Genomic DNA, 26,237 nt, shown 5'->3' with positions numbered 1-26,237 from the left:
AAATCATGAAAGAAAATTCTCCAAATCTGGAACAAAATGTTTGTCTAGGTAGAGGCCTATAGAACACCAAACAGACAAGACCAGAAAAGAAATTTCCCTGATGTATGGTAGTTAAAGCACCGAAGCCTGAAAGAAAGGAAGGTCCCAGCTCTTACCTAGGTGTTAGAGAGCACTGGACTCCTCACCAGAAACCTGTAAAGCCAGAGGGCCTACAGGAGTGCCAAGATCGCCTAGCACATTTTAAATGGGGAATACTTTGCTCAAGGTCAGATTGATTGATTGATTGATTGATTGATTGATTGATTTAGACAGGGGTTCTCTGTGTTAGCTTTGGCTGTCCTGGACTCACTTTGCAGACCACGCTGGCCTTGAACTCACAGCGATCTGCCTGCCTCCGCCTCCCGAGCGCTGGGATTTAAGGCATGCATCACTGCGCCTGGCTAAAGCCAGAATTTTTTATTTTAAATTTAAAAATAATTTTAAATTTATTCTTAAGACAATTTCATAAGTGTGTATTAAAACGTTAATCATATCCATCTCACTCCTTTCTCCTACTTCTCTTCCCCTCTCGCCAAGCCCTTCTTCCCAATACTCCCACGCCATTCTTCCATGTCTTTTCCTTTTCCTCCTCCTCGCTTTTTAGGTAGTCCACTGAGTTTGACTAGCATTGTATACATGATGGAGTATAAGGCCGAAAACACAACCTGCTAAAAATCACACACGCAGAAATAGGCAGTAAGGCGTGATAGAGCATGTGTTTATTTCAACGTGACCACCTTAGCATGTAATTATCATGGACCTCCTTTTACTCGTCAAACTATTAACTCTTAGGTAAACAAAGGACTTTTCAATACTTTCGGCGTCTGGTCCTTGACTCTAAGAAGATGGAGCTCAGCTTGTCACCACATCTTTTTCTTCTTCACTTCCTTCTTCTTTACCAAGCAGCAGATGGTCCAGTCCTCACAGTACTTGACTGCATATTCGTTAGCGTCACACCTCATTTTGCAGTGAAGGTACACTGAAGAGCACTTCTTGTTCCCAAGGGAGCTTCTGGCTTTGGAAAGAGAGGACAACCATATTTCACTGTATTGGTTATTTGTTGTTATTATCTTGGGGGCCTTCGGGGGTGGTTGTTACCTACCATTTTAAAAAAAGAATTCGTTTTTACTATTTTAAAAAAAAGTGTGTGTGTGTGTGTGTGTGTGTGTGTGTGTGTGTGTGTGTCTGTCTGTCTGTCTGTCTGTCTGTCTGCCACACGTGTGCCCATGATGTTCAAAAGAGGATGTTGGATCCCCTGGAGCTGGAGTTACAGGTGGTTGCGAGCCACCTGACAGGGGGCTAACAGTCAAACTCAGTACCTTTGCGAGAGCAGCGTCTTAACTGCTGAGCCATCTCTCCAGCCCCTTTAATTTGTTATTTATACTTTTAAGCATTAATTTAGTTTTTAAAAATTTACTTGATGTGCGTGAATGTTTTTACCTACACGTATTTTTGTTCCTCATGTGCATGCCTGGTGCCCAGGCAGGTCCGAAGAAGGAGTCACATGCCTTGGAGCTGCAGTTAACAGATGGTGTGAGCTGTCCGTGGGTTCTGGGAAGTGAGGCTGCGTCCTCTGCAAGAGCTGCCAGGGCACCCAACCACTGGGCTATCTCTCTGGCTCCCTTTATTTGTTATTTTTATTGCTGAAGAGAGTTTATGATTTATGAAAAAGAATGAAGAACTTACCCATAATGTAAGGAAAACAACATTAAAAGTGAATGCAAGAGAAAACATGAAGATGTTAAGTACAGGCAAATGAGGATTCTTCTGGAGAGAGTGGGTAAATGAAGCCGCCACTGAGAACTGTTTACTTTTACTATACATTTCTACCTATGGTGGGGGAAAAAAGGCAGGTTAATTCCTGAAGCAAAATTATTTCCAATGCGTTCACAGTAGTCTATGTGCCTGTCCACAGGTGAGTGAATAAAGAAATGGATCAGGCTGGGGGGGTTGGGGGTGGCACACACCTTTAATCCTGTCACTCAGGAGGCAGAGGCAGGTGGATGGCTGTGAGTTCGAGGCCAGCCTGGTCTACAAAGCGAGTCCAGGACAGCCAAGGCTACACAGAGAAATCCTGTCTCAAAACAACAACAACAACAACAACAAAAACAAAAAACAACAAAACAAACAAACAAAAAACAAAAAGAAAAGAAAAAAAAGAGAGAAAGAAAAGAAAGAAAGAAAGAGAAATAAATCAAGTAGGAAAAGAAATGGAACCAAAGATCATAATTAAGCAAAACCATCCGGATCAAGAATAACAAGCATTCAATTCTTTTTTTCTTCTTTGGATTTTGGAGCAGAATCTCGCCATGTAGCCTGGACTGGCCAAGAACTTATTATGTAGTCCAGGCTGTCTCTAGGTGACAGGTGTGTGTCACCATAGCCAGCCGTGCATGCTTTCTGTCACGTGTGGAGTCTAGAATAAAGGAGAACATGTAGGCAGGACGGAAGCTATCAGGGAAGTAAAGAGGGAGGGAGAGCTGGGGAGGGGGGCTCAGGAACGGGAGGGGGGCTCAGGAACGGGAGGGGGCCTCAGGAACGGGAGGGGGCTCAGGAATGGGAGGAGGATGCCGGGTGCTGGTGGACACCGGCTTGCTGGCCCTCTCTTCCTGTTTAAATGCCTGCTAGTCTCTTTGTTTTCCCACTTGCCCTGGCTAGGATTTTACATTCTAGGTTAATAGAAACTGGGCACAGGCATATCTGTCTCTGATCTTAGAAGAAAAGTCTTCAGGGTCTCCTGTTGAATGGTATGGGCTTGCCGTATGTGGCCTTTACCGTGTTGTGTTGTATTCTCTCTCTCTCTCTCTCTTTCTCTCTGTCTATCTGTCTGTCTGTCTCTCTCTGTCTCTGTCTCTCTCTCTCTTTGTCTCTCTCTTTTGTTTTCTTTTGGGTTTTTTGGTTTTTGGGGTTTTTTTGTTTGTTTGTTTTTTTGAGACAGTGTTTCTCTGTGTTAGCCTTGGCTATCCTGGATTCGCATTGTAGACCAGGCTGGCCTCGAACTCACAGGGATCCACCTGCCTCTGTCTCCCGAGTGCTGGGATTAAAGGCGTGTGCCACCACTGCCCAGTGTGTTGTGTTCTTTTTACACATAATCTGTTGAGGGATTTCACTGTAAAAGGACATTAAATTTTGTCAAATGCCTTTTCCATATCTACTTATATGGATTTTTGTCCTTCAGTCTGTTAATGTGGCTTATCACACTTATTCGTTTGTTCATGTTGAGTCCCAAGAATTCTGGGATATATCATGAAATGCTATCTAGTAAGTATTATAATCAAAAGAAGCTCAGCTGTGCACAGCTTCCTAGAGACCACACAGATGAATTTCATTAATGTAATATGAGGTAAAATTGTACAATCAGCGAAAGTACATAAGCACGGTTCCATTTGTACAAAGTCTGGAGCAAAATGGCAGAAGTACGCAAGCAGAATACAGATTCACATGGTCAGCTGGCGTGCACTCAACACCCTTGTCGCTAGACTCTTGTCTTTGTCTGATTGTCCTTCCAGATGCCCTACACATAAATATGGCCAGGCTAAGGTAGTATCAGTGTTCTCCATGCCCAGCAGAGCTTAGTTTGGAGGTGGCTGTGTGACCTTTCCTGGAGACCTTCCTTGCTGACAGAGAAAGGAATGCCTTTCTTCTGCCCTGATGTCACTTTGGATGTGGTAAGTATTATACAGCAGTTATACATGGTTGTAAGTCACCATGTAGATGCTGGGAATTGAACCCTGGTCCTCTTGAAGAGCAGCCAGGACTCTTAACCACTGAGCCAACCCTTCAGTCCAAGGAGACAGTTTTCAGTAACAGAAGGAATGAAATACCGAGGCAGGGATGGAACTTGGAAACACTGTTCTGAGTGAAAGAAGCCAGACCAATGGCAACGGGCCATAGGTTTACTGTAAGTTGTATTGTGGCATCTATATTCAAAGTCCAGAGTGGGAGAGACATCCAGGCTGGGGGAAGGAAGTGAACGTCCTTAGAATACATAGTGTTGGCGGCTGCATATCTTCACAAATATACTGAAACTACTTAAAGGAAAACTTGAAAAGAGTAAATCTTATGGTACTTTTGTTTTGGTTCGGTTTTGGTTTTCAAGACAGGGTTTTTCCATGTAGCCTTGGCTGTCCTGGACTTATCTGTAGACCACACTGGCCTCAAACTCACAGAGATCCACCTGCCTCTGCCTTGAGTGCTGGGATTACAGGTGCGCACCACCGGGCCAGGCTGGTCAGGGATAGATTTAATTGTAGCTAGTAAAATGTACGTTAGGTAGTGTGTGCATTCAAAAAGACAAATCAATAATAGATTATAATGTAAATTCAGATATGTGTATTTGTTATATAATGCTGGTAGATTCTAAACCTAAATTTGGAAAATTAAATTGATTACTTAGCATTTGGCTAATAATTAAGGTGAAACTGGTGTTGCTAGCCCTCCAGACTGCGATAGTAAGACCCTGATGTTGACAATGCCACAAGCCTTCATCATCGGACATAAGGCACCATGCTGGACCAGTGATGCAGCTTCCTCCTGCTGGCTCACCCTCACAGGGCAGAAAGGAGATGTGCAGTCTTCCAGGGAAGGTTATCTCCATCACTCTTACTCAGCCCTAAGCTCTGTGCACAACAATACAGACTGAGCCCCCTGATGCCACAGCAGCAAGACTGCCACACAAACAACCACTTTCAAATGGGACTTGATCCTGATCCACAGGAAGTCTGGTCCTGTGAACACATCTGGTGCTGCAAACCTGGTCAAAAGCCAGGGGCTGGGGAGGTTGTAGGCCCTGGTGGAAGGCTGCTGCTCAGATGCCATGACCAACCCATCACTACCCTCTAAGTAGCTGCTTATGCCCAATGATTGGTGCTGCTGTCAGAGCTGGTCAGAGAAGCTTCTCAATGCACTGAGTGTCAGTGGCTGCAAAGATGGTCATAGTTCAGAGAATAAATGACAGTGGGACACTCATTTGTTAAAATGAGCATCTATGTCACTCACTCACACACACACGCACACACGTACACACACATGCACACACACCACACACCACACACACATGCACACACACCACACACACACTACACACACACACAACACACATACACACACCACACACACATATACACCACACACACACACCACACACATATACACCACACACACACTACACACATATAACACACACATACACCGCGCACACACACACCACATGCACACATACACCACACATACCACACACACCACACACCACAACACAGACACCACACACACGACACACACCATACACACACACACCACACACACGACACACACAGACTACAAACACCACATACACACCCCCCACACACACAGAGGCATGTGTATGCATGTGTGCAAAAGGAAGAAAGAGAGGCAAAAAAAAAAAAAAAAAAAAAACAACCCACAACAAAGACATAAGCAAAGACCACTATAGAAAACCACAGCCAATCAAAATGCAGAGTTGTGGAGCCCAGTTCCAAGCGATAAGCCTATGAAACATCTTGTACCTAAGGCTCAGAAAACATAGTGGGAGAAGGATTGGAAAAATTGCAAGAGCCAGAGGACCATGGAGTTTGTGTGAGACTGTGTCTCCTAGGGGCGTCAGAGCTGCACACGTAGTCTTGTCAACATGACTGCCTAAACGTGAGCTGGACACTGACAACAGCTAGTGTGTAAGGGAGAAAACCCATGGGAGACCTCAACCCTACACAAAGAACTGCAGGCAAGCGAGGAATGTTAAGAGTGGGAGAAGACCTTTCCTCGGGGAGGAGCACACTGTTGGCTATCCAATACCAAATGTTCAGCCCTGAAAACACACATGTGAGTAACATTACACAGACTAAACAGGCTATATTTACGGATATGTATTATATAATTGTGTACATTCCTAATATGCATACAGCAATTGATTCTTTTAAAAAAAATTTTTTTATTAATTTATTCTTGTTACATCTCAATGGTTATCCCATCCCTTGTATCCTCCCATTTTTCCCTCCCTCCCATTTTCCCATTATTCCTCTCCCCTATGACTGTGACTGAGGGGGATTACCTCCCCCTGCATATGCTCATAGGGTATCAAGTCTCTTCTTGGCAACATGCTGTCCTTCCTCTGAGTGCCACCAGGTCTCCCCCTCCAGGGGACATGGTCAAATGTGAGGCAACAGAGTATGTGAGAAAGTCATATCCCACTCTCCACTCAACTGTGGAGAATGTTCTGACCATTGGCTAGATCTGGGTAGGGGCTTGAATTTTACCGCCTGTATTGCCCTTGGCTGGTGCCTTAGTTTGAGCAGGACCCCTGGGCCCAAATCTGCCTATCATAATGTTCTACTTGTAGGTTTCTAGGACCCTCTGGATCCTTCTACTTTGCTATTCTCCCATGCTTCTCTCATTTAGAGTCCCAATAGGATGTCCTCCCCTCTGTCTCAGTTTCCTGGTAAGTGAAGGCTTTCGTGGGACATGCCCCTTGGGTTAGTAGCAGATATAAGTGAGTATATACCATTTGCAATTGATTCTTAAAAAGCCATGAATTTGAAAGAGAGCAAGGAGGATATATGAAAAGATTTGAGGGATAAGAAGGAAGGCAGAAACGATGTGATTATATTATCGAAAACAAAACAAAAACTCCAAACCCAAGGGAATCCACCATATCAAAACAAAACAAACAAGTAACCCCTCCCTCCAAGAAAGCAAAAACCATGAAGGCAGAGATAGAAGGAAGTTAGCTGGGAAGAGGAAAGAGGGAATGGGGGAGGGGTGGGGAGCAAGCCGAGGAACTGCATGAAATACAAACGCTTCGCACATGAATGAAAGTGTCACAATGAAACCCATATATACTTAATATATCCTGATAAGCACTAGAAATGAATTCGGGTGGAACCTCCACTCCTAAATTACATAATCCCCCACACAGACTTAGTAAAACCACAGGAATTTCAACCAACGTTAAAGAAACACAGAACACAGGCTTTTGCCTAACACAGGCAGCACTCCGTGAGCCCAGACCAACGCTGTTCGCCCCTCTCCCACCCCCTTCTAACTGCCCACTTTCCTTTTCCTCAAATCCCTTACCTACTTTGTCCTCTCTTCTGCCTCTACTTTCATGCCCCTGGGATGAAAAGCTTTTGTCTTACCCAGAGGAACTATGGATAACAAGGCGAAGACCCCCAGGATTGAGAGCAGGACCCTCATAGCTGAGTAGGGCGGCTGGGATGAGAAGAGCCTCTCTGGGTATTTGGCCGTGGTGCAGCAAGCTGCTGCTGGGTTATTGAACCTTTCAATAGCAGAACATTTCTGTGCTCCAGCGAGGCTCTTCTGTACCAGGAGGCAGCATGCAAGGCACACGACCGACCGACCAGGGCATTCGCTTTAAGCGCATTGATGAGGTGCTGGCTGGGTGTGGGCACAGGTGGTAAACACACAGCAGGGAGGGAAGGTGGGGAGCTATCTCCTGGACTCTGGAGCTGCGTGAGTTAAGGAAGGCCCCACTTACAGAGAGAGCCGACTCACCTCATGCCCTGGTAATGCAATGGAAAAGAGAAGCCCTTGACAAGCGACGTGGTGAAGATCTGTCAGTGTTTTAGGGAGTAGACACTCAGATTTGAAACTAGACCTAGGCTAAGTTCTATACTGAAAGTCTTAGTGAACACAAATTGTTCACACGTCTCAGTTGTGAAGTAACACAGGAAGAATTAAGATGTTATAAGACAAAAGTGAATGGAATGGCAGCACAAGCCTATTTCTGACTCAATGGCTCTGATGAGGCAAACATAGTGGATACCAGAGTATTCTGAGGAGCCCAGGGAAGATTTACAGAAGGCAGAAGCACCCCAATCTTGGAAACTATGAAACGGGGGGGGGGGTCCATATCCTTGATACTAATCTTTTTGTTTGCTTTGTTTTGTTTTTCAAGATAGGGTTTCTCTTGTAGTCCTGGCTGTCCTGGACTCCCTTTGTAGACCAGGCTGGCCTCGAACTCACAGAGATTCACGTACCTCTGCCTCCCGAGTGCTAGGCTTAAAGGCGTGTGCCACCATCTGGATATTAATCTTTATAATTTTAGATTTTCAACAAAAACCTAGCGTGTGTGTCTGGGTACTGGAATGTGCCTGTGAGTGTAGGTGCCTAAAGAGGCCAGAAGAGGGCGACAGCTAGCTTGGAACGGGAGTTACTAGGTACTTGTAAACAGGCTGACATGGACGCTGGGAACTGAACTCCAGCGCTCGCGTGCTGAGCTGTCTCTCCACCATCTCCATAGCTATCGAGAAGGACTCATTGCAAGTTAGGGAACTTTCCATCGTTAAAATGGGAGTTCATTTCCTGCCGAGGCTCACTAGGGTGTTCCCCCCTGTTTGGAGGTTTCAGTGGGTGGAACGTGTAGGTATGTTATGTGGGCGGGTTCACTCCCAGTGCTGAGACTTTGCAGATGCCACTGGCAAGATGATGGAGACGTGACTGGAGGTCCCAAAAGGGGACATTCTAGACTAAGAGGACACACGAAGGGAAGGAAGGCTCTAGGGATGTCTGCCTCGAAGCCCAGGTTTAGGTCTTTCCTCTTCGTAAGTGACCGAAACAGAGGCACACGGGCACCCACTTCTCCAGCGTTCTCCAAGCTCAAAGGGTGACCTCTGTGAAGGCCCTTGCCAGTGTGTTCCACTTGTTGATGACGCTGGGATTCACCAGGGCAGTCTGGCTGAGTTTCTGTTTGTTTGTTTGACCTCCTTTGACCGTGAGTACGGAATTTACCAGTTTTAGTCTCATATCTGCAAACCCTTGGCTTCTTGCAGCACAGTTAATGTGGCAAATTGACCAAATTTATGAGGAGAAAGAGAAACCTTCTGTGGAACACTGAAAGTGGGGATTTTAGTGACTTTCTGACATTTTCTATCAAAATCTGTTTCCCTGCCTGGAACGGAGGTGGTGCTGCCTGGAGGCCCAGGGACACCGTGTGACACCCAGCTGCCGACTGCCATCACAGACCTCAAAGGACTAACTCCATTCTACTCTGGCTATAGGGGCATGAACACTCAGGTGTTGCCAGATCACCGGGGGCCTCTGTGGGTGCACATAGAGCGCTTTGACAATGCCTTCCCTCAAAGGCCCGAGGGCTGTCAGCCTTCAAGCACACGCTGTCACAGCAGAAGGATAAAGAAGATAACTTAATATCAGATGGCAAACTTGGCCTGGGGAGTCATGGTTTTTATTGAGTGCAGCTTGCTAAAAAGGCACTAGGCAATACATAATTCAGAATTACACACCCCTTCCTTCTCAATGGTACAAAAAATTCATGTTATCATATTTATTTTGGTTGTGGCCTTTAAAGGTATTGTTTCCTTACCCAGGGATACCTACAGATACCCTCAAAACCTCATACTTAAAAATAAAACACAGAATTATTTATTCCTACTCATTTTGATCCCCCTCCCCCCACAGCAACCCTAAATTTCACACACATGCACCCCGTCATTTTGGGAAAATAAATATCTATGTGCTTTGAGTGAGTGTTCACTCACTTACCCAGCAGACTTTTACATCTTTCTTTACCTTTGTACTGAGTTCAAATTCCTAGTGGTTCTTATATGTATAAACAGACATACTTGAGTGAACTTTTGACTCTCGTTTTTGAGACAATGTCTCACTTTATAGCCCTGGCTAGCCTGAACTCACTATGCAACCCTGGCTAATCTAGAACTCAAAGAGATCCACCTGCCTCTGCCTCTCCGGAGCTGGAGTTAAAGGCACATATCAACATACCTAGCCTACTCAGTGGTTTTTTTGTTTTCCTTATTGTTAAATAGTATATTTTTATTTGAAAACCAGGAAACCAATGAGATTCTCAACCTAATAATAAATATATTGTATTGCTCTATAATTTAAAAATTCTTACTATATTTGGATTATTCCTTTTTTGATTGAGTTTCTCCCTCTTAGAATCTGGTGGTAGTTGAATGGCAAGGACCGTTGCAGGTTCATATGTTTAAATGCCTGGTCTCAATTAGTGGAACTGTTTGGAAAGGCTTAGGAAGTGTGGCGTTGCTGGAGAAGGTGTGGCCTTTTTGGAGGAGGTGTGGCCTTGCTGGGGGAGGTGTGGCCTTGTTGGAGGAGGCGTGGCCTTGTTGGAGGAGATGTGTCACTGGGAATGGGCTTTGAACTTTCAGAAGCTCACACCAGGCCGGCCCAATCTTGCTCTCTTTCTGCCTGCCTCTTGTAGGTCAGGAGTGAACTCTCAGCTACTACTCCGGCACCATGCCTGCCCATCTGTTGCTATGCTCCCTGCCACGATGGTCATGAACTAACACCCTGAAACTGCAAGCAAGCTTCTAATTAGATGGTTCCTTTTATAAGTTGCTTGGGTCACGGTTTTTCGTCAGAGTGATTGAGTGGTAACCAAGACAGGTCTATTTCTAATTTTTAATTTTCTACCAAATATTTCTTCATTCATTCTTCCTGTATAACACTGAAATTATGGTGACTCGTGCATATTAAGTGCATGGGAGCGACACTAATCTCTGCATGAGTCCACTTTTAGTGTAGGTGCTGCCAAGGCAAACAATGCACAGGAATTGTACAAACTATGCTCCACTCTAACCATCCCAACGTGCATATACCATACTGCAACATACCCAGCCTCCCTTCAGAATAGTGTAAACATAGTGATTTTACCTATTACAGAATGGATGTCACAGATATTCCACAATATCTTTAATTGTCCATTTTTTGTCTATACTTTCACGATTTAACTGCTATCAAGGTTACTTAAGGGGTTTTTTGTTATATAGTCCATCAATTTGTGGCCAAACTTCTTACCATCCCTGAGAGATGCCAGGGTAGGGATTCAGTGCAGGAACTGGAGCAGGAACATTGGAGGAACTCGGCACTCTGGCCTGCTAGCCTGCCTTCTTCTATAACCCAGGACCACCTGTGCAGGGTGGCACTACCCACAGTGGGCTGGACCCTCCAGCCTCCACTATGAATAAAGGAAACCCCCCACAGGCTTGCCCACAGGCCAATGTTACAGAGGTTCTTTCTCAATTAAGACTCCTCTTCTAAGGGGTTGGGTCTTCATGGTGAGAAGTCATCAGGTCTTTTAGCTGATTTTGTTAATAAAGTTCATGTGTCTGTCATGATTTTTTTTTTTTTTTTTTTTTTTTTTTATGAAACAGGGTTTTTCTGTGTAGTCTTGGCTGTCCTGGATTCACTTTGTAGACCAGGCTGGCCTCGAACCCACAGCGATCCACCTGCCTCTGCCTCCCGAGAGCTGGGATTAAAGGCATGCAGCACCACGCCCGGCCTGTCATGATTTTTTAAACCACCATAGCTATAAAGGGAGGAGCACAAGATCACAGTTGCAGTGGAATGCATTTCTATACTGCACTTTGGCTTATTTATGATGTCTCTGATTTATTCATAATTGTTATACCTGTGCAACCATTACTATTATGAAAAACCACATGAGTTTACCTTAAGTATCTTACTGCACATTACCAGCCTATGAGATGTTCTGTCACATTTTAAATTTTCACAAATAAATTACTCTTTCATGTTAATAGATGTATTAAAGTTGTTTTCCTCCAGAATTAGACTTTAGGGATATTTTTTTATCTTTTGTAATAGACACAAGAAAATGTACGTAATCTTTTCGGAATTTAAGAACTTGGATTCTATTGTTGGAGGTTGTGTTTTGGGAGAGGGAGTAGGGGTTAGAGCCCAATTCTCAGGTGCACTGCCAACAAGGTCACATGAGTGCCAGATCTTATCAGTAGTAAAAATTATATTTATATTTAGTGGTTTGAGTTAGGGCTTGTCAAGTGCTCTGTTTCTGAGCTACACTCCCATCTCAGAAAGATGCAATGCCTTCCGAAGCAAATGAGAGAAAGTGTTTATATTTTAGTGTAGACAAGCAAACATTATCTACTTCATAGTCACTATTTTACATGCTTAAAATTTTGTTTTGATCTGTTTTATTGGATGCTAATTTTGCTTAAAGATTTTCAGGGCGCGAGGTTCTTCTCATCCATTTTCTTCCAGTGATACTAACAACAACAACAATAATAATAACATTATTATTATTTTTTAAATTTAAAGATGAAAGTATTGCTACGGTAAATCTCAGATAAGAGGGTCATGAGTGGAGGTGTTTTAATAAATCCTGAAGCAGTAATGGGGTGTCCCCTCTTAGTTCCTTTTACTAACTGGCGGTAGATTTATAAAAGGCTTACAGCAATCAACAAGTATGGACTCAGGACATTTATTTCCAGGCAAGGGAGGTGAGTACAGCTAGGCAGAAGTCTGCAAAGCTCGTTGTCCATGTTTTCTGGAGTCTGGATGGCTTCTGGTGTTCTCCCCTCTAAGGAGACTTTCCTTTGGGAACCGGTGTCGGGTAGGGTTCAAAAACCCACCATTTCCTACAACATTTCATCTCATCGTTACATATACCAATGACGTCATCTGTTGGTGCACATCCTATGTCTTTGCATTTCCCTTTCAACAAAATGCATTGTTTTTCTCCGGGGATGACGCCAGCCTTTCCTGAACAGGAAGAAATTGGGAAAACACTGTTAATAATTCACTTTCAAAGTACTGTAAATGGGCACAAAGCCACAACCCCAGAGAATGGCTCTGGAGCAAAAGACAGACTGTTGTCTACACGGAAAAATTGATGCTTACGCAGAAATAGTGCTTTTTTTTTTTTTTTTTTTTTTTTTTTTTTGGAGAAGTGTTAACGGTTTGGGATTATGTACACCTTGGTGTGAGCAGGCTAACTTGTGAGATTTTTAAGAGATGTGGTCCTCACCCTGGGCAGCACATTTTGAGTACACGGCCGTGTTTCCTATTACCAAGATGGAGAAGGTGTCTTTGGAACTTCAGTGGGCAACGTCTTGCTCAGTTTCTTCCCTAGTGAATCACCCTGGACTGAAGGCATCAATGCCTCCACCACGTGGCGGTTTCAACAGCAGAGTCAATCTTCTGCCTCTGCCCTTACAGCGTCTTCATCGGGCGCATCTCCAACTCACTTTCTAGAAAATCGGCCCGCTCTTTTTCTTCCATCCCAAGCCCCCTCCCTTTAAAACTATGTAAGAAACATGCTTCTAGAGTTACTTGGTACCTTCCGTGTATGCATGCATGGAGAGACTTCTCAGAGCTGAAAGTTTTCCTCAAGTGTGTTGACACACCTCCCTAACTCATTTGGCTGTTGAGGCGAGCAGAGCTAAGGCTATGTATGTGTCAGTGCCCTTTGGGTGGCCCTTCTAGCACTGGGAAGCTTCACTCTTCCCACCTGTGATGATGGTGGATGTGACATAAAAGACGCACTTCTGCTTATGGTCCTTAGAAAACACGGACAGCACATGATGTTGGGAGAGGGAAAAAATGTGATGGGGAATAGAGGATCGGAGGAGAGGGATTGGGGGTGGGCTTGACAAAAACATGTTGTATTCCTGTATAAAATTCTCAAACAACAAAAATAATCGGAAGATGCCGTAAAGATAAGACTTTTAAAAAAAAATCTTTTCCTGTCTTATACCCGCTGGGTTCACAAGAGACATGGCCGTGCAAAGTGCTTGCCTCCACTGAGAAACTGCAGGGCTTTGGTTTACTCTTCCTTCACGGTGTAACTGGTTGGGAGAAGCAAAGGCAGGCTGATCGCGCTTGCTCGGGACAGGTCAGGGATCCCGCCCTGCAAGGCAGGCCTCTGTGTGTTCCACGCACCCTGCAGGAAGCTAGCTCTCCCCTCATCTTAAATAGCCTCTCCTTACTTTATTAAGATAAGAAAATTTACCATGAGGTCCGAACTTAACATTTTTAAGACCTATAGACATGAAGTTGTAGAATTTGTCTATAAAACTTATCGAACTGTCTACCTGAATGTTTATATCTAACTCTCTAGTCCTTCCTTCCTCCTCCCCCCCCCAACATGCTGGCTCTGATAACTACCATTGTCGTGTCTGTTCTGGGTCTGATTATTTTAGGTCCTTGTATAAATGAAATAACACACCTGGTTTATTTCACATAGCCTAGTAGCCCCCTGGTTCTTTAATGCTGTCAAACACAGTGTGTGTGTGTGTATATATGTGTGTGTGTATGTATGTATGTATGTATGTGTGTGTGTATGTATGTATGTATGTATGTATGTATGTATGTATGTATGTATATTGTTCTCAATACCCAGTTAAGAGATCTTGAGGTGAAAGTCTGGCAGACATCAGTCACCATTTTACATCCACGTGGATTTATGACCCACGTGGAAAAATGACCCAGAAAAAGAGAAACTTGGTTCAGTGTTTCAACCACATATGTGACCCCAGCAAAATCCCAGTCCTCATGGGAGCATGCCTTCTGTCCTCTAAAGTGAAAGACATGACCACTAAGGTGCCTTCTAAGTTCAAATAATTGCTGTCTTATTTTACACTACGGGTTCCTGCGAGTTTGTCCACCACGGCTGTGCTTTCCGGCCACAGCTGAGAAACGAATGAGGGACTGTATCCACGCCTGTGTGAGAGCTAAGTGCCAGGTAGGTATGAGGATGGTCATAAGTGAGAGGCTTTGGCTGTGCTTAAGAGAACCTCAGAGATGAACCAAGGTCAGCTCTCTCTAGGTGAGGACAGACAGTAGTTTGAGAGATGTGGGCATCTGGCTGGTGGTGGACAATGCTGTTACTACTGTCTAATCCGCTGCTCCCTGAGGTTGCCCGGAAATCACCTTTTCTTCCAAAAAGTACCAAAGAAAGGATTTTATAAGTTCTTACCAGGATCTGCATGAAACAGCCAGAAGAGGATTGGAGTGGCTTTCATGTTGATGTTATATTTCCTTGTGTAGCCTTGGCTGTCCTGGTCTCACTTTGTAGACCAGGCTGGCCTCGAACTCACAGAGATTCGCCTGACTCTGCCTTCCATAGTGCTAGGATTACAAGTGTGTGCCACCGGGCTTGGCACAATTCAGATTTTTTTCTTTTTTTTTTTTTTTAATATTTATTTATTTAATATTTATACAATATTCTGCCTGTGTGTGTGTCTACATGCCAGGAGAGGGTACCAGATGTTATTATAGATGGTCGTGAGCTACCATGTGGTTGCTGGGAATTGAACTCAGGACCTTTAGAACAACAGCCAGTGCTCTTAACCTCTGAGCCATCGCTCCAGTCCACAATTCAGATTTTTACATGCTTCCTTACAATTCATTTTGAAGCTTCCCACTGGTCTTTATTTTGCCCATAATTCTCCCGTTTCTGAGTTGTCTTTTTTGCACCTGGCGTTTGCATGCACTTCTCACCAACAGACTGTAGCCCCCATTCACTCAGCAGTAAGCATTAATCTCCACTCTCCTTTAGAGAGTCGGGTGCTGGTGGTAGCCATTTTTGAAAATTTATAGACTTAAGTTCTATGTCAAGTAGGCTCTCCATCTCTGTTTCTCTGCATGTCTCCCCTCCCCATTTTATGCTGATGGGGCTTCCTTGACTACTTTCTGAATTCAGGCCTCGTCCATTCTGAAGGTGTTGGACTTTGGGACACTCAAGTCTGTGTATGAGGGACAAAACACAGTTGTGCAGCTCAGCAGACCTGAGACGCTCGGCTCCTGCACGCATTTCCCAGCTTACCTCTCGGCGTCAGCATCAAAAAGAGGAAGAGGACAGACAAGCCAGAGTGGGACCTCATGCCTGAGTGGCCAGCGGTGTGGAAGGTGGTGAGTAACCGTGAAGCGTGGGGCTTTTATTCACTTCTGGGGGCCTGTGGTTCCTCCTGGTTAGCGAAGCCTAACATGCCAAGAAGTAAAACTGCTCTTGTGGGAGTATTTCCAGACCTTAGAGTTTCTAAATTTGGTGACAAATTAACCCAATAATAGAAAACCAGACTGCTATGTGCTCTCAGTCTGCCCTCTCTCTCCTCCCCCCCTCTCTGTCTCTCTATGTCTCTGTCTCTGTCTCTGTCTCTGTCTCTGTCTCTCTCTCTCTCTCTCTCTCTCTCTCTCTCTCTCTCTCTCTCTCTCATACAATACAAGATTAATTTTTTACATGGCACATAAAATTTATGCCTGTCTGTGGAGGGCAGTGTTGTAATCAGCTACATGTACACAGCATGTAATAGTGAAATTAGCAACTCTCTCCCCTCGAACTTGATCAAACACTTCTCCCTTAGTGTTTTTAACTATATGATTAAACATTATGTATCTTTTTCTAATAATCCATCGAATTCCCTTTGTGCTGCCCGTATACTCAGGGTGTGAGGTTATCCAGTGGAGCATGGTCCACATAGCAGGGCCACACCTTTGAAGAAAGCCAATTCCTCTTCCCCCAGAAGTGTCACCTGTCCTTAGCTTCTGAGATAGGTGTGGGTGCTCACGAACCTTATCTTGCTTTGTGCTGAAATATTGGCTTGCTCTTGTGCAGGGCTTGTACAGGGAGATCACAGATGTTGTGAGCTCATGAGGACAGTCACTGTCAAGTTTTGCCCTGCTGCCCCTTGACCTCTGGCTCTTAGAATCTTTCCTTCTTTTCTTTCGCAGTGGTTCCTGAGTCTTGGGGTGTGTGTGTGTGTGTGTGTGTCTGTGTGTCTGTGTGTGCATGTGTGTGTCTGTGTCTCTGTGTGCATGTTTATGTGTGTGTCTGTGTCTCTGTGTGTGCATGTGTGTCTGTTTGTGTGTGCATGTGTGTCAGTGTGTGTGTGTGAGACAGATATTCCTTTGTAGCTGAGCACTCCATTGTCCCTTTTTCTCTCCACTTTGACAGTTGTGAGTTTCTGTGTTAGCCACTGCCCGTTGCACCATAAACCTTCTCCAATGGCATCTCAGAGCTGCCGTAATCTATGAGTACAGATACACAGTTAGAGGACAATATGATACCTTGGTAGTTTCATTAAATAATAGCAGTAGGTTTACTACAGAGGCCTATGAGCTCCAGCTAAGAGCCTTGCCAGGTTTATAGCAGTAGGCATGTGTTTCTTTCTTAGGGGTGGGCTTTAAATCTGAACAGAAAGCTACTGGTAATGCTATAACGTTCTTAACACTATTGCACATATGGACACATCCTGAAAAAAAATAGAAGACACAAGGTTGGGAGTGGGGAGGGAGAGGAGGGGGAGGGAGGAGGAGAGGTGGATCTGGGAGGAGTTAGAGGGAGGTAGTGATGAGTATGATTTAAATACATATTATTTTAATATATGAGTGAGATTCTCAAAAGTCAATAAAATATGTTAAAAATGATTGTGTGCAGCCAGGCGCATTGGCGCACACATGTGATCCCAGCACTCTGGGAGGCAGAGGCAGGTGGATCTCTGTGAGTTAGAGGCTAGCCTGGTCTACACAGTGAGTCCAAGACAGCCAAGACTACACAGAGAAACCCTGTCTCAAGAAAACAACAACAACAAAAGTATTACGTGCTGAAGCTTCTCCTCTGTGCCGTATAACATTAAACCATCTTCTCCTCACTGGTACTGCCTCTTGGCACCTACTCTTTACTTTTTCACTCCTCCCCATCCCCTGTCTCAGCTGATGGCTTATCTACTCTCTTCTTATAAAGTATCAGCTTCTTAAAGCTTCCACTAATGAGTGAGAACACATTGTATTTGCATTTCTTTGCCCGGTTGATTTCACTTTATACGTTTTCTGATTCTACCCATGTTGTCACAGATGAAAACAATGTTTAGACACCTTTCAAAAGCTTCACGGGGGAAGAGCTCACTAGAGAGTTGTGGGTTTGGGGGAGGGGCTGCATCATGCAGAGAAGAGCACAGAATGGGATAAGGTGATGTTTGTATGTTTATCTTCCTGAGGTTGGTTTCACAGAGCACTGTCATTAATCTCAGCTTCACCCTCATTCCTGCCCATGGTAGACATTTGTCCCTTTTAAGTGATTGGATGCTATGTTATTGTATGCATGATGTGGCCATCACATCTTCTTCATCCCTCCAAAGATGGATAGTTAAATGTGCTCCATTTCCTTGCTAAGGTGAACCGTGTTGCAATAAGCATTGGCATGCAGATGGCTCTAGAAGATATGATTGCATATCCTTCTAGTGTGACTGCTGGACCCTGTGGTTCTGTTTGTAACTCTGAGCAGCCTCTGCTCTGCTCCCCCCCCCCCCCCCCTTTTTTTTTTTTTTTTTTTTTTTTTTTTTTGGCTGTACTAATTTCTATCCCCACTGGCATTGTGTGAGTTGCCCCTCCCCTTTCCCACAATATCACTGGCTTTTGTGATTTTTTTTTCTTTCTGATAATAGCCACCCCAACTGGGGTGACAGGATACCTTATTATGGACACAATTTGCATTTTCTGGGCACTTAGAATTTTTTTCCATACACGTCTTGGCCATTTGTGTGCTTTCTTTTGACAGAGGTCCTTTCAAATAAATTTTCCTTTAAAAAATCAGATTTTTTCATTGTATATTAAGTTCCTGGTGTATTCTGAACATCACTTCCTTATCAGATAGATGGTGTGCAAACATCTCCTCTGATTCAGTAATTTGTCTTGGCTTTGGTGATTGCTTCCTTTGGTGCAAAGGATGCTTTGTAGCTTGATATTACTACAATTTGAGTTTTGTTGCCTTTGTTTTTGGGGTGTAAGCCAAACAAACATTGTCTCCCCAACTTGTTAAATTTCCACCATTCTCTTCCAGCAGGTTATTGTTTCTGAGCTAACATTTTGGCCATTGGTCCATTTTCAGTAAGGATGGAGGTCATGGCATCCCAGTGTGTGTCCTCCCACCCCAGCACCACTCTGTGCGAGGTTATCTTTGCTCCACAGCATATTTTTGGCTACTTTCTTGGGAATCAGTCAGTTGAAGATGGTGAGGTTGTTCCGCTGTATTGCCTGCTATTGCCTGTCTGTCTATTTTATGACAATACTATGCTACTTCATTTGCCCTTTGATGGTAACATACTCTGGTTCTTTGAGTTTACCATGTTTGGGAACTTAGATTTGCTGCACCTAGTTGAACGTTTCATTCATCCATTCATCCATTCATTCACCCATTCTCTCTTTCTTTCTAAAAAAGATTATTAGAATTTTTTTTTGTATAGGTATGAGTGTTTTGCCCATATGTCTGTACACCCCCTGTGTGCTTGGTGCGTGTAGAGGTCAAAAGACTCCAGAATCCCTGCGGCTGGAGTTAAACATGGCGAACGCCTTTATTGAGTTAATTTTACAACAAAACACAAAAGGAAGAGACACCCCTCATGAAATATTTTAAGAGTTCAAATGTTTTAAACTTTTCACGACTTTGAGTTGCTCATATGGCACACTTAAATTTTTCTTTTGGTCAAATCAGACAGAATAAAATCTAGTTAAAATGACTTTAAAAAGCATCTATTTACTTATTTGTTTTATATTTATATGTTAATTACACAAATTGAGATACTTTCAAACACATATATCATGTGTTAATCATGTCCTCTAAATATCTTGATTCTCTACTCACTCCTCGTAACTTCATAACCCAAAGAAAACTCGATGTTGGTTACTCAGAGCATCTAAACTGCCTGAGTCACACAATATGGAGCCACGTTGGGTAGCAACTCAGTGTGCCCTCCCAACACCACGGAAGCTGGAGCACATGAGCACGGCATCTCATCTGACTAAGAGACACTGAGATTGTGCAAAGAATCAAAGTGACTCAGCATTTCATCTTACCCAGGGAGATGTGACTCAGCATTTCATCTTACCTGGGAGACGTGACTCAGCATTTTATCTTACCTGGGAGACGTGACTCAGCATTTCATCTTACCCGGGAAGGTGTGACTCAGCATTTCATCTTACCTGGGAGATGTGACTCAGCATTTCATCTTACCCAGGGAGATGTGACTCAGCATTTCATCTTACCTGGGAGACGTGACTCAGCATTTCATCTTACGCTGGGAGATGTGACTCAGCATTTCATCTTACCTGGGAGATGTGACTCAGCATTTCATCTTATCTGGGAGATGTGACTCAGCATTTCATCTTACCTGGGAGATGTGACCCAGCATTTCATCTTACCTGGGAGATGTGACTCAGCATTTCATCTTACCTGGGGAGATGATCTGGGACTGAGCATGTCGGGCAAATGAAGCCACAGGAGTCCCAGAACACATGAGATTGAAGCCAAAGATGAATCAAGTGTTGTGTGTGAGCTGGGCTCAACTCATGATTGCTGGGTTTAGAAGCAGGAAGAGGGAGCCATAGCCTGTAGTGCACCACTGCTGTGGTAAGGATGGAGAAAAACACTGTGAAGCTCCCAGAAAGCACACAGACCTTGATTTTGGTGCACTGTAATCCACACCACACTTCAAACCCACAGAAGCAACAGGGGGGAAATCTGTGTTCCCTCGTTCACAGCTGACCCATGAAGTGGTGTCCACGGTAGAAAGGGTGATGAGTGGAGAAACCACGTGACACTCAGTACAAACTAGGTCCAGGACACTGCTTTGGAAGGAGGTGTGGAAGCCACTGTGTTTAACTGGGTTTTGTTCTCTGCAGGATTCAGATCTCTAGTAATGGCTGACTGGGGAGAACCTTTGTGTTCTGTGTACTCCCTTTACAGGGAGGGAGACCCTGCAAGTCTGCATGAGGAGACAGTACATTTCTCCTGTGGGAAGAGGGAGTCAACTTACATAAAGGCTAAAGGGTTGAGATGTTGGACAAAGGCAGTGGGTATGATAGTAGTTTCCCTACCCCACAGGGGACATTTGGAACCAGGAGTTTACCTCAACCAGGCAGAAGCATGGAACACACTGGGAGCCCAACCACAGGCACAAATAATGTAGAACACAAACCTTAATAATATATTTATTTTAAATTTTATTTGTATGGGTGGTTTACCTGCATGTATGTCTGTGCACCACATGCATGGAGTGTCCACCAAGGCCAGAAGAAGGCGTCATATCCTCCGGAACTGGAGTTACAAACAGTTGTAAATTGCCATGTTGGTGCTGGGCACCGAACCCAGGTCCTCTGGCGAGCAGCCAGTTTTCTTAACCACTGACCCATCTTTCTAGCCTCTGAACACACACTTTAAAAAGTAGCCTTCTCAGGGAGAGATGCCTCAGCCATGAAGAGCACTGGCTGCTCTTTCAGAGGACCTGGATTCGATCCCCAGCACCCACACGGTGGCTCGCTACTGTCTGTATCTCCAGTTTTGGGGAATCTAACACCTTCTTCGGCCCACACCTGCACCAGGCACACTTGTGGTACACAGACAGACATACAGCTCAAACACCCAATACCCATATAAGAATAATCTTTTTTGAAAAACCAGCCTTGTCTTCACTATTTTGATTTAGTATTTATTGAGGAATGAATGAAAGTCTACGAAAGCAGAGAAGGAAAGAGAGAGGCAAGGAGAGAGAGGCAAACGTGCAAATCATGGAGGGTCCAAGCGAAAGGCTTGAGTTCTTTGGTCCGATCTCAAGTCTGGGTTCATTTCCCATGGGCAGGCAGCAATGTCGTTTATTTAGACATCTCCCAACGTAGACTTCAGTTTCAATGCAACTTGACCGGCAGGCACCATTAGGGTGTTCACAGACTTCCTTGAGGTTTCCCCTGACTGCACACAAAAAAGAGTTATTGGGACTATTTACTTGACTGGATGAATTTTCACTTTGTACACAGGCTGAGGGGTGGGTCGCGTTGGGGGAAAACATATAAAGACACTCATTGTTACTTAAAAATCTGATGTCACAGAACATTTGGAAATTTCTTCTGGAGAAATCTGGCACTATTGGGTACATCTAAGTATCGGATGTCCAAGACCAAGCAGTACTTTCTGCTTAGTGGATTTTAGGGCATGCACACAGCATATTATCCTTCCTACATCCTCCTTGGCAAAAATGAGTCTGGTCCATGATATCATTTCTTACTGCTGATTTTTAAGAAGGCTCGTAGATAATTCTCTATGCATGATATGCTATCATATTTACATATTTAACTTTCAGAAATGGAACCTGAAAGTGGACGTAAAAGAAAATACACCTCAAGAGCATTGCTAGAGAGATGGTTATTTTTGTGGGGGAAGGGAGCCATATGCCCACATAGCTCATAGACACAAATAGCCTCACTGTTATCTGTTCACTTTGATGCTACGTCTCTCACTCTTTACTCCCTGGTGTTAGTTGCAGCTACACTCCTATTTTAGAAACCATTGCATTACGAGTGAGTCGTTCAAGCTCTTAAGAGGTACCCAAACCTACACGTTTGAAACAGCAGATAGTATTTGATTCGTGGCCTAAGGTCTGACTGCTCCGGAGGTTGGCCACAGGCACTCTTATGCTTTCAGAAGTGTTTTATTCTGAGCAACAAAACTCATGTTTTGACAGTTTCTTAAGCTTTTCATTAAGAGTTAGAGAAGTAGCCAAGACAGCATTTTTTTGGGGGAGAGTGTTCTGGAACACAAAGGCTAATCTCCGCCCCTTCATTCTGTACCAGTAAGCATTCTTTAAAATTTATTTTTATTCCCTCAGAATCTTATACATATATAATATGTTTTGATTAAATGCACCCCATTCCTTCCTTTTAAAAGAATTTTTTAAGAATATCAGTTCTTAAATTTCATCAAATCAGTATGGGCTACTAAACCAAAGTGAACTGAAATTCAAATGCATTAAATTGATTTAACTCTTTGTGGTCCATATGGAAAATTACTTAATGGATGAGAAGATCAAAAACTCATGCAATAGCTCTTTTTATTTAAAAACGTAAATTGGAGAATAATTTGAAGAGTATGGTGTTAAATGATAAAATAATGGTCCTTTTAAGCGCTGAGCTCTAGGTAGAAGCCAAGTGAAATCTGAATCGATTGATTCCCAGGCTTTGCCTCTCTACATTAGCCAACTACTGTAACTCCAGGTTCCCTTTCTCTTAGGCTAGCCCATCATAGCAAGAAGGTTCACCAGAGCTTAGAAGACTGAGGCAGAAGACCACTGCTGAATCTCCAAGCGTCTCTCCATCTCAGCATCTCTCGCCTCCTACCATGACTGTGTCCTCACCTGACCTCACTCTCCGGTGATGAATTAATTACTTGAGGGCGGGAATCTTAGACCGCTCACCGTACCCCAGAGCCAGACTCGAGTCTTGGCACACAGAGAGAATCCAGGAAATGGCCGAGGAACAGTGGCTTGAGTTGCAGTTATTTCTATTCTGTGGCAAACGGGTGAGAGAACCGGCCGGCACCCTCAGTTCACATGCCTTGTGCTGTTTAGCTGTGCAGCTGGAGGCATAGAACGTTAAGCCCTTAACTTACAAAAGCTCATGGGCTGGTGCGTCATGTAGACGCCCAAGAATTGAAGTAACATCGGGTGGCTTTTGTACAAGCACTTCCAGCGTGGACCCATGTCCTTTCCATTTCCTTCATATGCAAACTGAATCTCGATTCAGAACACGTCCACAGATGATCCTGTCAAAACTCTGGTAGAGGAGGAAACGGGCTTGAGGGAAAGGGCAGTTCATCTCATGTGACCTAGTGTTAGAGGTGATGAGGACAGAGTTGTAGCTTGTATTCTGAGCCGTATCCAACTCCCCTATCTGCTTCCTCTCTGCTCCTCTTTCCTAACCTTACTTCCCAAAGCTGCCGTTGGTCTGGAAATGTCTACCCAAGGACTGTGGGAGAGGAGCCACCTTCCTAAGGCTTCTTTAGCATTGTCTCTTATTCCATTTTGGAGACGAGTAGTGGCTTTCCTGTGTTCGTTTTGTAATGTCACCGACCCTCTATTTTGTTTGAATGGCAATGAGAAAATGAACGTGAGGGGTGGTGGGGATATAGCTCGGTTGCTAGAGTGCTTGCCTGGCGTGCGTGAGGGTTTGATGCCCAGCATCACAGGCACTTGGCACATGCCTGGAATCCCAGCACTTGAGAGGTAGAGGCAGGGGAATCAGAAGCTCAGGGCCATCCCTGGCTAAACAGTGAGTTCAAGGGCTACAAGAAACCCTGCCACAATAAAAATAAAATAAAATAAAAATAAAAAATAAAAAATATAAACCAAACCAGAACAATAAACCCACAGACATACAAAAAACAAAACAGGTTTTTTAAATTTCAAGGTTCTTTTTTTTTTTTTTTTTTTTATTAAAAAAATTTTTTTGAGACAGGGTCTCATGCAGCAATCAAAGTTGAATAGTGCATGACTTTACGGGGATCAAAGGCCATCAGATGACTTTGTTCTTCGTGTACTTGCTTTCCAGCACTGAGTCAGCACATAGTAAATATCTATGATGCTAACTGGTTTTTTTTTTTTTATCTCCATCTTCCTTCCATCCTGTCTTTCCCTTTTCCATGTCGTATTTCCTGACTTGTGCTATAAGCTGCCGCCCCACGCTCTCCCAGCACAAAGCACTGCAAACAAGTCAGCAGTAGGCAGTCTTTAATTGCACATCTTTAGAAAGGAAACTCGATATATCAAGACAGTCACATCTCATCATGATGTTTGTTTCATCAGTGTCTCTGAACATCTAAGGCACACAGCCAAAGTGACTGAGGCGAAAGACCACTTCCTGACGCTACCCCGCCTCTGAAGGTCCTGCAGGTACCAGAAAAGATGAGAATGGGTCTCTTCTGCTGCAAAGCAATATGTGAGGAAGAGGGAAGCCAGGGGCTGGGCAGAGGCCTTCAGGCACAGGGTCAAGGCCAAGGAAGCAGGCACTTTACAGTGACCGGTTAGGAATGCTGTAGGCTGCGGCAAACCTCTCAAGGCCACAAATCCCGCCAGTGCCCCTGCCTAGACCTACAAAGCTTTTAGGCTGAGATAAGCAACTTTTGCCTGAATATGAATCAGAGTTCCGAAAATGAAGATTTACTAGATTTATCCCCGTTTTTTAAATTACCCAGATCAAGAAAGTGCTAGTAACTTGGCCCAATTAAAAATCACACTTACAGTGGCTTGAAACATCCCTGACTTCATTTTCTGTAAGCTACAGTTGTAGTGGAAAATGGATGGGTCACCGGTCTCTCCACCTGGGTCTTGTGGATTCCTTGTGGGAACACCTTTTGGGGCCATAGGTGACAGTCTAGTCTCTGAGCGTTGTTTTCCCATCACCTGTCTGGCATTTTCCACTTACCCAAGCACCTGCGACATTTATTTTGTTACCTGGTAGAACTTGGCTCATAAAGAGAGCGGTAAAGCCGAGGGCAGCGATCTTCATGGTGGAAGAAGAAGGCGGCCGCCTGGCCTTGCTTCCGGGAGGCAGCGAAGACTTCTGCCTGTGGCTTGCTGGCATCGGTGGGATGTCTTTGTCTGGACAATGAGTGTCCCTCTGTACCTCATTAGGGATGTTCGTGGATGGCAGTGTTCTGCAGAGTGACCTCCACGGGAAGACTGAGAGCCTTTGCTCACTGGCTTCGCCGAGGATGCGGCTGCGTGCGGGTTTTGATCAGAAAACCTTGTTTAAAAAAAGGAACATGGTCTCCAAACATTTTGGCTACAGATGAAAGTTCGTGATCACACGGGCATCTGTAATAAGTTCCAGTGGGGGTGAGGTTCTGCTAGGGACCCGCTGGCTCACTAAGTCACTAGACACTTAGTTACTGAGTATTTCCCAGAATTATTAAGACTTGCTAATAATTCATCGCCCACCCAATCTTTGGTTTGACCTTCCACAGTGCTCTCTCTGCTGACCCTGGACCCTGGACAGTTTACCACATCACACATAGGTTTGTTTCCAACACTAACTTGTGAAAATTTTTGCTTTGGGGAAACGGCATGTTGGATTTAGTCTTAAGGCTTTTGTTATCAAAGGAACAACGCGAGTACTGAAATGTCACTGTGTGAGAGGGAAAGCAGGAGACCCGGATTTGAGTTCTAAGTCTCTAGGTCAGCTAGTGTCTTGAGATATGGGCATAGGCAGGAAAAAATGGCTTCCTTAAACACCAACACGACCTCTATAGCTCCTGATCTCTTGATGCTGCATGAGAAGATTCTGAGTCACAGCCGTGTGACAAGAACAATCGAGAGAGTTGGTTTAAAAGGCACTTGTCTCAAAGGCTATACTGCGTGATACACTACACCTTCTGTGACAAGATTTGTTTGTTTGTTTTATTTTACTGGGGGAGGAGAGGGATTTTGGTGCATGATGTGTAAATCATAGACATTCAATAAAAGTTTTTAAAAAGGCACTTGTCCCTATTCTAAGGAGTTTATTGGTTTTTAGGTGGATCGAGAATTCGGGGGGCCAATAAGAAGGGCAGTATGGGCAAGCAGCAGGAGTCCTCTGCTCTGCTGGGCTGCGCA

General features: G+C 44.2%; 3 protein-coding genes across 3 annotated transcripts; all 3 read right to left on the bottom strand.

Annotated features, from left to right (window-relative positions):
* Nucleotides 1–899: 899 nt before the first annotated feature.
* On the bottom strand, nucleotides 900–7,248 carry LOC127202086 (beta-defensin 43-like). Its single transcript, XM_051160687.1, has 2 exons — nucleotides 7,191–7,248; nucleotides 900–1,054 (listed from the first exon to the last, which is right to left on the bottom strand). Exons 1-2 carry the CDS (start codon nucleotides 7,246–7,248, stop codon nucleotides 900–902), a joined length of 213 nt encoding a protein of 70 aa, XP_051016644.1.
* Nucleotides 7,249–12,403: 5,155 nt separating this feature from the next.
* LOC127202083 (beta-defensin 130B-like) lies at nucleotides 12,404–15,745 on the bottom strand. The gene is made up of 2 exons (XM_051160684.1): nucleotides 15,650–15,745; nucleotides 12,404–12,585 (listed from the first exon to the last, which is right to left on the bottom strand). The coding sequence occupies exons 1-2, from the start codon at nucleotides 15,705–15,707 to the stop codon at nucleotides 12,404–12,406; spliced, it is 240 nt and encodes a 79-aa protein (XP_051016641.1). The 5' UTR covers nucleotides 15,708–15,745.
* Nucleotides 15,746–16,792: 1,047 nt separating this feature from the next.
* Defb108b (defensin beta 108B) lies at nucleotides 16,793–25,152 on the bottom strand. The gene is made up of 3 exons (XM_051160583.1): nucleotides 25,098–25,152; nucleotides 21,380–21,565; nucleotides 16,793–16,851 (listed from the first exon to the last, which is right to left on the bottom strand). The coding sequence occupies exons 1-3, from the start codon at nucleotides 25,150–25,152 to the stop codon at nucleotides 16,793–16,795; spliced, it is 300 nt and encodes a 99-aa protein (XP_051016540.1).
* Between the last annotated feature and the right edge of the window lie 1,085 nt (nucleotides 25,153–26,237).

The sequence above is a fragment of the Acomys russatus genome, chromosome 18 (genome assembly GCF_903995435.1).
Source record: "Acomys russatus chromosome 18, mAcoRus1.1, whole genome shotgun sequence".
Taxonomy (NCBI): Eukaryota; Metazoa; Chordata; class Mammalia; order Rodentia; family Muridae; genus Acomys; species Acomys russatus.
Note: the sequence above shows the minus strand (reverse complement) of the source record. Positions and strands in the feature narration are given on the sequence as shown.